This window comes from Lycium barbarum, chromosome 4 (genome assembly GCF_019175385.1).
Source record: "Lycium barbarum isolate Lr01 chromosome 4, ASM1917538v2, whole genome shotgun sequence".
In the NCBI taxonomy this organism is placed as follows: Eukaryota; Viridiplantae; Streptophyta; class Magnoliopsida; order Solanales; family Solanaceae; genus Lycium; species Lycium barbarum.
This window is the reverse complement of record NC_083340.1, coordinates 14,816,431-14,832,108: the sequence shown is the minus strand read 5'-3', so window position 1 is coordinate 14,832,108 and position 15,678 is coordinate 14,816,431. Positions and strand designations below refer to the sequence as shown.

The window sequence follows — 15,678 nt, the reverse complement described above, 5'->3', positions numbered from 1 at the left end:
AGAAGCAAGCACCTTTTCACCATTAGGCAAACCAACAGGACAATGAATAGTATGGACATCAAACAACCACGATTGCTCACCGGTAACATGATGAGTAGCACCGGTGTCAATAATCCAAGAAGAAACATCAAACTTACCATTCAAGCGATTTTCTGGAATTGTAGCATTACCAAAAAATCCCGTAATAGCCTTCCATTGATCGAAAGTAAAGAGCTGACCCACGGCAACGTTATTTGACGCGGTTGTTACACAATTTGCCACGGGTGAAGGTGTGGAGGTGCTGCCGGGCGTGGCAGTTGCACGCAGCAAGCCACGACCTTGACCAGCGGAAGGCAGCCTTCCACTCTTTTCAGTCCACCCTTCGGGATAACCGACGATGTCATAACACTTACTAACATCATGACCACGCTTCTTGCAATGAGAGCACACCAAAAGCGACCAACATTTTTCAGTCACATGTCCTACCTTCTTGCAATGTGAGCAGACAGGACGATCTGCAGAACCACGACGCTGTCCTGCAGTAGCACGAACTGCAAATCCAAGAGCCTCGATCGGCTTTGTCTCGGATTCTTGTTTGGCCGTACGAACACGCTCCTCTTGAATCACAAGTTGATAAGCCCTATCAAGACTTGGTAACGGATCTTGAGACAATATATTAGTCCGCAACGAAGAGTAATACTCGGAATACAAACCCATCAGAAAATCATAAAGTTTAGATTACTCACGACGAACCTCATGTAAACGCCCTGCCGTACAACCGGAGCAACAAGTACAAGAAATTAGGGGCTCATGATGATCCAATTCTTGCCATAGAGCATGTAATTTTCCGTAATATACAGATACTGACATGGTTTTGGTCTGTTCACATTTAGCCAGGGAAGACCGAAGCTGTTGAACTCGTGGTCCATTGGTCTGCGCGAACCTCCTTTTAAGGTGATCCCAAAAGGGTTTGACCTCCCTAAATTTTGACAAGGAAGATTTGACATCAGCATCAATGGTGTTTGTGATCCAAGAGATTAACATTGTGTTAATTGCAGTCCAATCGGACTTTGTACAAGGAGGCTTTGGTTCAGTGATAGTGCCGTCCAAGAACTCAAATTTACGTCGTGCCTCCAACGCCGTTTGTATGTCGGCTGCCCATTCATCAAAATTGTCGCCCTTGAAACGAGTAGGCGTGATATAGTCCCCGGGTCGGTCTTGAGGACCGAGAAAATAGGGAGAATTAGACTCAATTTTGGGTGGTGGTGGAGGAGGTACGTCGTCACCAGCCATGGAAATTTATGATGGAGAGAAAAAAAAACGTTTGGCCTGATACCATGTAGAAACTGTACAATGTTGACTTGTCCTCATTCATTCCCCAAGAGAGAATATACATGTGATACAATATTGAACCCTAGGATATCTCCAGATCCTAGAAATAAGGAAACTAACTAATATATGATAATTATCTCCCTACAAATATGCTACCAAATAATATCAAATAATACAAAGATATTATACAAGATATTATACCGCAATAAACTTATATAAACTCATAGTGTGAGAATTATTATGCTTAATTTAACTTCATTTGTCCTATTTTATGTGATACTTTCCTTTTTATTGCATAAAATGATACCTTTAATTTATATAGTTTGAAATAATTTAATTTTCATTTTCATTTATCCTTAATAAAATAATCTATAGTCACATAAATATCTAAGGAATATTTTAAGCTACAAGTTTCAAAAATATTTCCTTTTCATAAATTTATTATAATCACATAATAATACAGAGGGAGTATTATTTTTTAACTTGTTATAGTAGGTAACTTGTATTATTTTTCATCTTACTAATCTCATTTTTTTATGACCGATTTAGATAACCTAATAGTACAGATATTATTCTACAGTGTAACTGTAATAAAGTTAAAACTCTAAATAATAAATGTAGTGGTCTTGAATAAAACATGGCGGAGTTAACTTGACATAGAGTTGTAACAAAGTAAAAAGAGAAAAGAAATTCGGGCTTTTGTCTCAACAATTTGCCGCAGGAATTAAAGTTCATCAGGACCCTCTGTACTTAATTATCTGGAAGCATTAAACACCTCCTCTCTTGACACTATCGATCTATCTTAGTTGGCATAATTAATGAACAGGATACACCAAACTCGTTTAGAATGTATGATATGTGTGTGTCTAAATGTCTGTGATTGGCTTACCGATCGTGCATTTAGACAGCTAGATGTATACTGCAGAAAAAATTTCCATGTTTGTTTAGGGCCTGTTTGGAAAGCCACCAAGGTAATTGGAATTGGGTGTAATTACACAGTTTGGCCTGTTTGTTTGACCAGGTAATTACACAGTTAGGTGGGAATTGGGTGTAATTGAGTTAGGTGGGAATTGAGTGTAATTGAGAGGGTGTAATTACACTCTCCAATTCTCAAGGGGGGGGGGGGGGGGGGGGGGGGGGGATGAGAATTGGATGTAATTACACCCTATAATTACAGGGTTACCTTTTAATTTATTTATTTTTAATTTTATTTTAATTTCTTTTCTTTTTTAATTTATTTTTTATTTCTATTATTTAATTTATTTTTTATTTTATTTTAATTTCTTCTCTTTTCTGATTTATTTTTTATTTCTATTATTTAATCTCTTTTTTATTTTTACTTTTTAATTATTTTTATTTTTTAAATATATTTTTATTTTTATAGTATTTATATTTCATTTCCTTTCTTCTCATTCTCAACCTTTACTTCTTGTGGTTCCATATAATTTCTCGTTTTTTTTTTAGTTTTTTATTTTATTCATTTAACATAACCGTGTTAATATTCTAATTTTTGAAACTACATCTGTTAATATTAGAAAGAATAAGTCATTAACAAACTTGGCATGTAATAAGTGACATTATTAAAATAGAATTTCGTTGTGAATGAGGTTATAGACTTATATTTTCCTTTTCTTTTGAATTATAGGAGTATTTACTTATGTTGCATTGAAACTTACTTATGTAACGTTGGAATTTGACATAAGAGTATTATGTTAAATTTTTTTTCTTTTGGATTTTGAATTTAGGTTATATTTTCGATTTTAAAAATATTTTCTTTAGTACTATTGACTTGTTATTTCACATTGCATGTTGTTTATTTTTCACTTACAGTTGATAGAATTTTGTCAAACATTTGAATAATGTTATGGCATTATATTTATAAATATTCTTTTTTTTTTGTCAAACATCCAATCCCATGATATTCTCACAAAAAATATATGCTTTTAAGTTTTATAATCAATGAAAATAAAAATATTATTAATTTGAAATTATATATAAATTATTTTTTACAATATTAGTTACAAATATATGATTATTAATTGACATATTTTCAAGAAACAATGTATTATTAAATAACTAATTTAATATCATTTATAAAGGCATATATTTTTTAAATATTAATTCTAAATTTTTTATAATCAAATGTTATTTTTAAATTAAACTAACTGTGTAATTACACTTGTGCAACCAAACAGCACACTTGTAATTACACTGTAATTACATTATGACAAACAAGCAGGTCATTGTAATTACAATACTGTGTAATTACAAGGCTGTGTAATTACTAGGGTAGTAATTACACCAATTCCAATTACCAGGTGGCTTTCCAAACAGGCTCTTAATTTATTGTTCTGATGAACTATATTTCCAAAACATTTATTCCATTTTTTTTAATCTCATCCTAACTGCTCTTTTAGTTTTATCATGTTTATTAAGAAAAATAATAAATATAAGGTGGTATAGTTTACTACTTTAATTTCTCCGTTCACATTTACTTGTCCATATTCTAAAATTAAATTTCACTTTTACTTGTTACTTTTAGCATATCAAGAGGAAAACATTTTTTTCATGTTTCACCCTTATTAGCATTAATTACTTATTCCCCTAATTATTGTTCAAGACCTAAGACTAAACATCAATTAATATGGGTATTGTGGTAAAATACTCATATCAAGTATTATCTCTTAAAGGATATGCAAAGTCCAAACTGGACAAGTAGAAGGCGAACGTAGGAGTACTAATTTCGTTAACGGAAAGGTCTTTCTGTCACACTGATGTTGGCCACAATGGCTCAAATGACGGTAGCATAGTAAATTTGCATGGATATACAAATTTAATAATTTATGTACTTAGTTAATGTCATTCCTATCCTTCCCTCCTAAAGTTCATCTTAATTCAAAACTGTATATGTAAAGGTTATGATGGTCTTTTCATAGGTGTGGCCACATTTAGGCCAAATTGGTGTGGTAGTTTAGCCGCTCTCGTAAGTTAATTATCCCTATTTATTAGATGCCTTTTTGAGAATTGAGTAGTATTGAAAGGATCTACTTCTTTATTAATGTTAATTAAGGATATAGTTGCAAAAAATGGTAAACTTTAGTCTTGAAATTCTTGAGGGATAATTTGTTTAACCTAAATCGACAATTAAAACGAGACAAAAGGAGTAACGGTTTAGAAAAGGGAAAACTACGTATATATATATACATGTTAAGGAGAAATATTTACGAAATGTGACGATAGTTTTCCTTATTTACAAACATAACGATATTTTACGAAACATGATAGATTTTCATATATTTTTCGTTTTTAATTTTATTTTCAGAAAATAATTTATTTTTTAAAAATATATTTTTAAAAAATATATTTTAAAATTAAAAAAAATTATATTTTTTAAAAAATTTATTTTAAAAAAAAATTGCTCAAAGGCTTAAAAATTACCTCAAATTTTTGTGTACGAAAGCTGTATGAAAAATATATGAAATATGTTTGTATAAGCTAAATTTTTAATATAGTTTTTCATACACAAAATGTAAATGAAATTCGAAGTCTTGAGCGTGATATACACATTTCATACCATTCTCATACTTAAAATTTTGAGTGTAATGTTTCAGCCTTGATCGAGATATACACATTTCATACGTTTTTCATTCACAAAATTTGAGCGAATTTTTTAAGCCTTGTGCAAGATACACACATTTCATACACAAAAATTTAAGCGATTATTTTAAGCCTTGAATGTTGTATCAAAGTTGTATTCAATGTTGTTATAGTTGTATTAATTTTAGAGAAATCTAACATGAATTTTATACACGAAAATGTGAGCGAAAGTTGATGGGTGTAAATTATTCATGTAATTTTATACATAAAAAAATAAGTTTTAAAATAAAACATGAATAATTATATCTTATTCTTGCATATTTTCCAACAGAATCTTGTAGGAACACTATCTCGGAAGAATAAAAAATAAACAAATGTTAAAGAGATAAGAAAATATTTCATGGGTGCAACCACAAGTCCATGTTCACAATCGTGAAATTTCACATGTGGGAATTACATAAAGACAACATTGGAAGAAGTTGTAAAATCCACGGATGTGACCGCTACTTTCATACTCACGCCTGTCAAGTGTAAAAATCCAAGGGTGTGACCGCCACTTTCATACTCACACCCGTCAAGTATTGGCATCAAGAAAGAATTTGTATAATCCACAGGTGTGACCATCACTTTCATACTCACACCGGTCAAGTGTTGAAATCTACGGGTGTGACCGCCACTTTCATACTCACACCCGTCAAGTAAGGTCACGGATGTGAGCACTACTTCAAAGAATGCATTCGTAGGGGTAGACACTATATTTTCCTATAAATAGAGGCATTACTTTGCTTAGAAATTATCTAATCCAATCTTGAGAAAGACATAATAAGAAGTCTTTGCTCTATTTCTCTTCTTTTTATTTATATTTGTAGGAGTAGTATTTTATTTTTAATTTCTATTTTTAATTTCTTTCTTACATACTCCTTAATGGAGTAGTTTCTTTTTATTGGGATTGTTGAAAAAGCTTGGTATGATGTTATAATATTATCTTTACTTTAATTTTTTTCATCTCTTGATATTCAAATCTTTGATCTTGCTTCTTTTAATCCTAATTCTCACGGAGGGATTAATTCAAATAATTTTGTTGGTTTAAAATTGTTATCTTATTTCTTTCGGTCCTAATTCTCACCGAGGGATTGACTCAAATAAGTTTAATGATTTGAGGGGTCTCTATTTTATTTCTTTTGGTTCTAATTCTCGCGGAGGAACTAACTCGAATAAATTTATTGATTTTAAATCGCAAGAGGTCTTTATTCCTCATAACACAAATCAAGTAAAATAAGTTTTCTACTCTTTTGTGGAATTTACTAGAATGAGATTTTATTATAATTGTACCAAGTGGATTCAACGACTCCCAACTCTTTTCTTTTTAAATTTTCTAATAAGTTGTTTATTTTATTTTAAGTAATTTATAATTTCAAAACCTCTCCTTTCATCAATTTGATTCTCTCAAATAGTACCCAAGACAATACATATTTGTAGCCTAGGTGGTTCCAATGTGTGTGGGACGATATCTTAAAATATACTAAAATTTGACAGAGTACGAGCGAATTTTCCTATGTAATTTGCCCCCGTCAAAAGTCTAAGCCTTGAGTGAGATACAAATTTCTTACCGTTTTCATACATAAAATTTTGAAGTGATTTTTTAAGCCTTGAACGAGATATACACATTTCATACAGTTTTCATACACTAAATTTTGAGTGAACTTTTTAAGCCTTGAGCGAGACATACACATTTCATACAACTTTCATACATAAATTTTTGAGCGAAAAAAAAATAAAAAAAATAAAAAATAATTTTTTAAAAAATAATTTTTCTAAAAAGAAAGTATGTTTATTATAGGGTTTGTAATGTTATGTTTTGTAAATAGAAAACTATCATCACGTTTCGTAAATATTTCTCCTTAATATGTATATATACGTAATTCACCCTTTAGAAAAACAAGAATGTTAATTACTTTTTTCCAAATTCACCTTGAATATTCTATTTACTAAAGTGTAAGCAGACGTTTAAAAGATAGATAAAGAGCACTTAGACAAATAGACAATTAGCATTTTTGCTCCTTGAGTTATTGATAAATTATGAGTTTGGTCCTTAATTGTAATATGTTCTCAAAATATTTAGCGTTTAATTGATTAAAATGTGTGTTTTTAATCTCTTTATGTAAAAGTATGTTATATTTGGATTATTTTTAAAAGTATATTATTTAAATATGGAGTAACATTACAAGCCTAGCATGATACATGAGTAATTAAATAGTGGAATGATTGATAATTCTAGAAATAAGTGAATATTCACAAGCAAAGGGGTAAAAAAAGCTCATTTCATGTAATTGAAGGTAACTAAATGGCAGAATTATTAATAATTTTGGAAATAAGTGAATATTCACCAGCAAAGAGATTTAAAAAGGGCTCATTTAATGTAATTAAAGATTAAATATGATTACCAGGATATCACACGGACTAAAATTATAATATATCATTGAGGGACCAAAAGTGTTATGATCAACCTTTTTAGTAATTAGGACAATTAAATATAATTTAATGGTTATACAAAAACTTTAAAAGACATGAAGTGGATGTATAACATCGTTTTAATTATTACGGAAAATTTACAAATTGCAACTCATCAAAACCCGTTCATTACAAGAATTATGATTGCAACTTGCTAAACCATATATACTACCAAATAACTAAAAAATTGTTGCACGCTTGATAACAAATACCGCCGCAATGCCACTGTTTCCAATTAAAATTTTGGCATTCAAAAAACGCCTTACGCAAAACGTACGGTCATTTGTTTACAACATTTAATAGAGAGTCACAGATTATAGCGTAGAGAGTTGATTAGTAATTTGTTGTTGCATGTGAAAACGCCGAAGAAGGATCAAAGTAGTGCTAACAGAATGCGGTTGAGAGTTAGAAGGATGTGAGAAAATACGTACTCCTCTACGTATATGAGTTGAAGAGGACAATTGAAGGCGTTGGTGGTTGGCCTTTCTTCTAATAAATGTTGGAACGGAACTCATTTATTGCTTCCATAAGCCTTTTTGGTCTTCAATTCATATAATTCTTTGTTGCGTGTTATCATAGAGCCCGTTTGGATTGGCTTATAAGTTGCTGTTTTCAGTTTTTTTGAGTGTTTGGCTGGTCGGCTTAAAGTCATTTTGTGCTTAAAATAAGCCCAAAAAAATAATTGGCCCGTTTGACTTAGCATATATAAAGCAGCTTATAAGCTGTTTAAACAGCTTATAAGCCAAAAAAAATAAGTTGGGCTACTCCAACTTTTTTTTTTTTGGCTTATAAGCTGTTTTTTTTAAGCCCATCCAAACAGGCTCCTAATCCTGATTTTCAACATGTCAATTGTTAAATTCACGAGGAAACCTAAAATATAATAGTGGGTTACCGAAGCTTAAAGGTAAGTTTTACAGAATGGTGGCTACACCTACAATATGGTATGAGGTAGAGTGCTGACTTGTCAAGTAGACACGTTCAGAAGATGAACGTAGCGGAGATAAAGATGCTCAGATGTATGTTAGAACATACTAGGAGAGGTAGGATTAGGAATGAAGTTATACAAGACAAGCTGGGAGTGGCTTCTGTGGTGGACAAAATGAGGGAAACGAGACTGAGGTGGTTCAGACATGGGAAGAGGAGGTGCGCAGAGTCACTAATAAGGAGGTGTGAGCATTAAGCTATAGCAGGTTTTAGAATAGGTAGAGGTCAGTCAAAGAAGAGTCGGAGGGAGGTGATTACACAGGACATGACACATCTTTCGCTTACTGAGGACATGACCCTAGATAGGAAGGTGGAGGTCAAGGATTAGTGAGTAGTTGACTCTTGTAGTACTTTTACGTGAGAGAGGCCCTCCTCTTATCTTCTCTTTATTTAGTAATCTTATCTGATATTTGCATAGTATCTTATTCTTCAATTATTACTACTACCCGATTCTTAAAATTTTACTATTACCTGTTACTTCATTTGCTTTGTTTATCTTGCTATTTTATGGTAGTGATTTTCCTTTCTATCTTGTTTTGTTTACACTTTTTTGGAGTCGAGAGGGTCTATCCGAAACAATCTCTCTACCCACAAAGATAGGGGTACAGTGTTCGTACATCCTCCCCAAATCCTACTTGTGCGATTACTCTGAGTTTGTTGTTGTTGTATAAAATAAATAATTAATTAAAACGACTTACAATAACAGTTTGAAGGACCTGTTGTGGATCACTTGGCCGACCGCTACCTCTTATAAGCTTCTTGTTTACTCCCTTTCGTCCGTTTTAAATGACTTTCTAGTCTTTAAAAAAAAATCAAATTAGTAGCGTTTTTCCAATTAAGAAAGCATTTATTCTTTTACATTGTTTTATTCTTGCTACAATAAATCATGTGAACATTTTTTAAGAAGATATTCAATTATTGAAGGATATAAAGGGCAGTGTAATCAAATAATTTCTTTAATTAATGTAATTATTTAAAAAATTATGGATATGCCACACCTAAAAAAACATTTGAAAAGGATGGGAGGAATTATTATTTTTTAAAGTGTAAATTTACTATTTTAAATAATTAGTAGTTTTTGTAATAGCCAAAAGTGTAGTCGTAACTTGAGTAAGTCAAGTTTTAATAAAAGATAAAATCATTTAACTTTTTTCATTAAATTTTTAGTATTTGCTTAGACCAGTCAATATTGATAATCATAGAAAGATGAATAGCATGCTTTGACAATTAATAGTAATTCCCACTATTCCAAATTATAGTTGGAATTTCATTTCTTTATTATTCTGCTAAAAAAAGAATGATGCACTTTATATTCGAAAATAATTAATTTTTAACTTTGATGCATTTTATATTCGAAGATAATTAATTTTTAACTTTTCTTTTTACTCTTAATGTAAAATTTTAATATTCACACAAAAGTTATGACATATTTAAAATCAAGTTTCAAAAGTTTATAATAGTCATGCAAATGGCAGGGGCGGAGCCAGCTCATCGGATGTGGGTTCGGCCGAATCCAGTAGCTTTTGTCCAAACCATATATTTATATTAAAAATTTTGTCAAATATGTACAAATTCTTAATTAAGAACCCAATAACTGTAAAAAAATTAGAATTCCGTGACTCCGCCTCTGGCAAATGGTATGACATATTTGGTGCGAAACATGAATTTATGTGTAAACATTTATTAAAATTGCAATAAATAGTGGATATGAACCAATAATTTTATTATAATGGGTTCAATGCTAAAAATCTTAAAAGTTGAACCCATAAATTTAAATCATGAATCCGCCTATGCAAACGCCTACTAAGTGTCAAAAGCCTTTTTTTTCCTTTTTTAAACTTCGAATCGAGTCAAACAAAAAGAGAGGAAATATCATTTCTTGGTTCTCAATCAGAAAAAACATTCTCTTTCGTTTCTTCTCTTTACGTGATCTGGAGCATCCTGTGCTTTTAGTCTTATAATCTCCTTCTTGTTTTGAATTTGGTTTAGTTTTCTGTTTAAATTTTAGTTTACAATCTAAAAACAAGTGAATCGGAATACATCACTCCTCTTTTAGGTCTTGATAATACAAAATTCCCTGAAAGATAAATTTCATAAATGGTCACTAAACTATTTTTGTTTTCACCCAAGTCATGTAACTTTATTTTGGTACACAAAAATCAAAATACTCATATTAATATAACAGAAAAATCACAACGCACCACTAAAAAAACAGGTTTTACCGACCTCAAAAAACCGACCTCAATTGAGGTCGAAAAAAAACCGACCTCATGAGGTCGGTAAAGTTGTAATATTTATTTTTAAATTTTTTTTTAAAATAAACCGACCTCATGAGGTCGGTAATATTATACCAAAATTTGCAAAAATAATGTACCGACCTCACTAGGTTGGAAATTTATTTGATGATAAATATTATAACTTTATTTTTAATTTAAAAGAATACCGACCTCACGAGGTCGGTATTATTTTAAATAAAAATAAAATTATTAAATATACCGACCTCATGAGGTCGGTATATTTTGTCAAAAAATAATTATTTAAGTTACCGACCTCGTGAGGTCGATAAATATAATTAAAAAAAATAAAAATCTGATCACTTAATTTATTAACCCTTTGTTCCTTTACGCCCATTTTTACTTTTCACTCAAAATTTAAAAACCCCACTCCCCCCCCCCCCCCCCCCATCCTCCCCCGCCCACTCCTCTCTCTCTCCTCCTTTCACCACCACCGTATCCTCACCCCCATCGTCGTACCTTGGCCGATAGCCAGTTCCGCCGCCAGCCAGCCAGATCCGGCTTTGTCGCCACCACCATCTATTCCAGGTATGTTTCTTAATTGCTTGGGTTCTAGTTTAGGGTTCATCAAGACACATTTAGTTTTTTGCTTCTTTGGTAAGTTTCTCACTGATTTGGTTTTATGGGTTAGTGTATTTGGTTGATTATAGCTGGAAACGTTAATGTGCGTTGGTTTTTTGCACCCTTTTTTTGTGGGTCTTGTTGATTATTTTTTGGGTTATAGTTAAACGAAATTAATATTAGTGACCAGTGATTACTGTTATAATTTTGGCTGTAATTTATTTCCAGCTCCTGTATCTTGTTCAAACAAGCATTTAGTCGTAACTCTATGGCATTTAGGTAATGGAAACATCTAGTTTTTAAACTAAGCAAAAGAATATTTTCTCTTTTTCCACTGGATTTGTAGAAGTATAAGCATGTTTAGGTTAGTCTTGTGTTGAGTAGCTACAAGTTATTTTCTTACTGGTAACTCGATTTATATTACTTTATTTTTTGTTTTAACTTGGCTGCTTATTTACCCTTTTGAAAGGTCTGTTTGTTTTTCTTGTTGTGGGTGTTACATATTTTCTGTCTTATCATAATTTGAGTTTTTTTACCAGAGTGGAACTGTGGTTGTTTGTTGAGAGAGAGCTGATTTTAGCTATGGAAAATTACATTACTATATTGAGAATTTTGAAAAAAAAATGCAGTCTTAACATTCTTGTTCTTTTTTTTTTTTTTAAAAAGGTGAGGGTGTTAATGGTTCTTGATGTTTGATAACTCATTTCCATATTGCTTCTTGGTTTTGATTATGAATAGGTGCTTTGTGTGCTCTTGGATCGTGGGGTTAATCCAGACATCTTGAATCGCCACAAACAGGTAATTAGTAGTAGTTCTGATCCATGTGTTCTACTCCCTCTATTCCAAATTGGCTTCTCTGGTTGTGTGTTTGTGCCCTAATATTGGTGACAATTTGTGTTTGTTTATCTCAGCTAATACTATTATTGTTATGATTCTATTGGATCCTGTTAATTCTGCTCTTTTAAGTCTTGAGATCTGAAAAGGATGGTTTCAGTTGATAAAATAATGTGCTAAATGGCAATCTGGCCTGTTGTGTTTGATCATATGCACTTCTATGAACTTGCAGCAGTTTGATTTGTCAAGCATTGGTTATCTTGACTCATAACTTTTGTTCTCTTTTCTTTTCCCGTTAGCAGTCCAGGAATCATGCTGCTAATATTTACCAAAGCTAGTGGCCATGTTCCTTTAAAGATTTTCTCTATTGAGGATGGTACTGTTCTGAAATCTTTCAACCATCTGCTTCACCGAAACAAGAAGGTGGATTTTATTGAACAGTTCAATGAAAAGCTTCTTGTCAAACAAGAGAATGAAAATCTTCAGATTCTTGATGTGAGTTACTATCGCCTTTCTAAAATATCTTGTAGCTTCCGTTATTGTCAAATCTTATAGCTGTTGAATATAATAGGTCCGCAATTCTGAGTTGACAAAAGTAAGCAGAGCCGAATTCATGACCCCATTAGCATTCATATTTCTGTACGAGAATCAGCTATTCTTGACTTTCAGAAATAGAACAGTAGCTATTTGGAACTTCCGTGGAGAGCTTGTGACTTCATTTGAGGATCACCTATTATGGCACCCTGACTGCAATACAAACAACATTTATATTACTAGTGATCAGGACCTTATTATTTCCTATTGCAAAGCTGATTCTGATGATCCCTTATCAGAAGCAACTGGTACGTCAGTACGAGAATTTCTTAATAGTCGTTCTTGATGTCTGAAAAGCATAATAGACCTTGGATGTGAGATTATATCATCATAAATATGATCGGAGCTGATATGCCATGTATATGTCTGTCAATTTATTCTCTTAAAAATATTGCCTTCACTTGCATTGGCAAGCTTAAAAACGAAGCAAATGATGTGGTCATGACCTAATGGTTGGGAGTAGGGCGATTGAGTAGATTTTGATGTTTGCATCTTGATTTATTTTTTATGTTCTATGCTTGTTTATAGATCTCTGAAATGACTTATTTGGTTTGACAGCAAGATCGATCAATATCAGCAACATTTTGACAGGCAAATGCCTTGCTAAAATAAAAGCAATTGACAGCCGTGCCTCAGATGATTGTAGCTGCAGTAGCAGTTGCAATGAGCATGGTGGCATAAATTGCAATGCTAAGAAGCGTATCCAAGCTTCCAGAATTAGGAGCATGGTTGCAGATAGATGTTCCTGACATAGTATTCTAACATGCTGGAAATGTGCTTGAGACGAGTGATGGGAAATGCAGACTGTTGTTATGTCACGCAATTCAAGCTTCAGTGACCAGGTTGTTTGTCCCTCTCTTTAACACTCACACACACAATATCTATCCTGATTCCTTCTGCGCAGCTCCTTAAGTCCTATTATAGCATAATCAATTTATTTCATTTTCTTTATTAATTACTCAATTATTCTTTTTGCAGGAACTCAAACAAGGGAGGATATTGCCTCAATATGAGACATTCAGAATCACTCATGTGAAGAAGAAGAAGAAGAAAAAGAAAAAAAAAACAGTGAAGAACCCGAAGAATGGATTTGTGGATTGTGTAACTGTTTTGTGGATGTTTGAGAGGGGTGAAGTAGTCTAATGTTGTAGACTAACTTAGTGTAGATCTACTAGTTTAATGTTTTGTGGATGTTTGCAAAGGTTGTGAAGTAGTTTAATGTTGTGTAGATGTTTGCGAATGTTGAAGTAGCTTAATGTCTCTTCGGAATGTTTGAATGACGTTTTGATTCAACTTTGAAGTAGTTTCGAATTGAATTTGACGCATTATTGGTTGTAATATATGTGTTTGTTGAAGTAGCTTAATGTTTAATGTTTTTCAGTACTTTGGTGAATTGTTGGCAGCTATTTGAGCCGGTTTTAGTTGAATATAAAATTGTTTCATCTTGACAGGGGGGCGGCTGGAATAGTAGTTGGATCCTACCAATTTTTTTGCAGAATACCGACCTCATGAGGTCGGTTTTCTGCAAAATTTTCCAAGAAATTGCAAATTACCGACCTCATGAGGTCGGTTTTATGCATAATATTCCCAGAAATTGCAAATTAACCGGCCTCAAGAGGTCGGTTTTATGCAAAATATTCCCAGAAATTGCAAATTACCGACCTCATGAGGTCGGTTTTCTGCAAAATTATCTAGAAATGGAAAATTATCTAAAACAATATATCATATATTCATATAAATGACCTCCTCGTTGGTAAACTCGTATCATTATATTATTAATATAATTTACCGACCTAATGAGGTTGGTATTTTATTTAATTAATACCCGACTAAAAAAACATTACCGACCTCATGAGGTCGGTAATAATTCCGACCCACTATTTTCCGACCTGATTTTGAGGTCATTTTTTGCCCAAAACCGACCTCATGAGGTCGGAAATTGCCATTTTTTTTTTGTCAGAAAATCCTGTTTTTTTAGTAGTGAAGGCTGAAAATATAACCTTCCCAATACACCTTCCCAATACACTTGACATAATTTTTTTGTTATTGGTTTAAATTTCCACATCAATAAATCTGTCTTTAACCTACTTTTTAAGCTAATAAAAACTCGATGCTACTTGGAGTATAAAAATTCAAGATCCATCACGTAATACATTAGTATTTTTAAAAGACCTGGCCTAACAGAGTGTGTGGGTTTTATTAATGAAGTCCAAACAACCAACGTAACCTGTCTGAGTTTGTATTCATTTATTATTATTTTTTTCAAAAAGTTAGTTACTGTGGTTCTAGACTTCTAGATTTAAACATTATGTTTTTCAATCAAAGATTTAACATCCTAAGAGCATGTACCATATTCATATGGTATATTAAAGTTAATATAATATTGTAAGAATACTAAGAACAGTATAGAAAATTTTCCTTTCTTGTATATTATGTGTATCGCATACAGTGTATTTATACATGTACATGAGAATTGTAAAAAAAAAAAAAAATCTAAATTCCTATACAATTTGTCTAAATATTATTGGTTCATTCCTAACTAATTCTATCTGAAATAATATTCCTAAAATATGCTAAGAAGGTTCTAAGAAGGTATACAGCTGTACACACAGCTGTTGAATACACAGCTGTATACTTATTCAGATGGGCCAAAGTTATCTCTTGTATTTGTGTCTTGGTCTGAGCAGCCCAAATTCACTGAATGGTCTGGGTGGCCCAAATCCACTAAATGATCCAAGTTTGATTTATCTTCCGATACAACACCTTTGGCCCATTTTCCTTTTGTTATCTCTTTCTCAAACACAGACTTCGAACTGGTCGAAGTCAAAGTAGCTTGTACTTCCTCTTTGTTCTTAGGGTTTCTTCTTTGTGAACTTGAATCAAAAGAAGAAGACGATGGCAAATCCATTCCAACCCCCCCCCCCCCCCCCTCAAGGTGGAAGGGAGCGTAGTGAGCCTCAATTTGCAAAGAAATCCATGGTGAACTGGCCCA

General features: G+C 32.4%; 1 protein-coding gene across 1 annotated transcript; it reads left to right on the top strand.

The window, feature by feature from the left end:
- The first annotated feature begins 994 nt into the window (after window positions 1-994).
- Window positions 995-13,435, top strand: LOC132637188 (uncharacterized). Its single transcript, XM_060354319.1, has 5 exons — window positions 995-1,120; window positions 11,997-12,056; window positions 12,357-12,587; window positions 12,664-12,934; window positions 13,245-13,435. The coding sequence occupies exons 1-5, from the start codon at window positions 995-997 to the stop codon at window positions 13,433-13,435; spliced, it is 879 nt and encodes a 292-aa protein (XP_060210302.1).
- Window positions 13,436-15,678: the final 2,243 nt, after the last annotated feature.

Excerpts from the sequence above, each read along its gene's own strand:
- LOC132637188 (XM_060354319.1), top strand. The coding sequence starts at position 995 with ATGGTGTTTGTGATCCAAGAGATTAACATTGTGTTAATTGCAGTCCAA. Across the intron at positions 1,121-11,996 it reads TACGTCGTGCCTCCAACGCC|GTGCTTTGTGTGCTCTTGGA; the intron begins GTTTGTATGTCG and ends GATTATGAATAG. Across the intron at positions 12,935-13,244 it reads TCCCTTATCAGAAGCAACTG|CAAGATCGATCAATATCAGC; the intron begins GTACGTCAGTAC and ends TTGGTTTGACAG.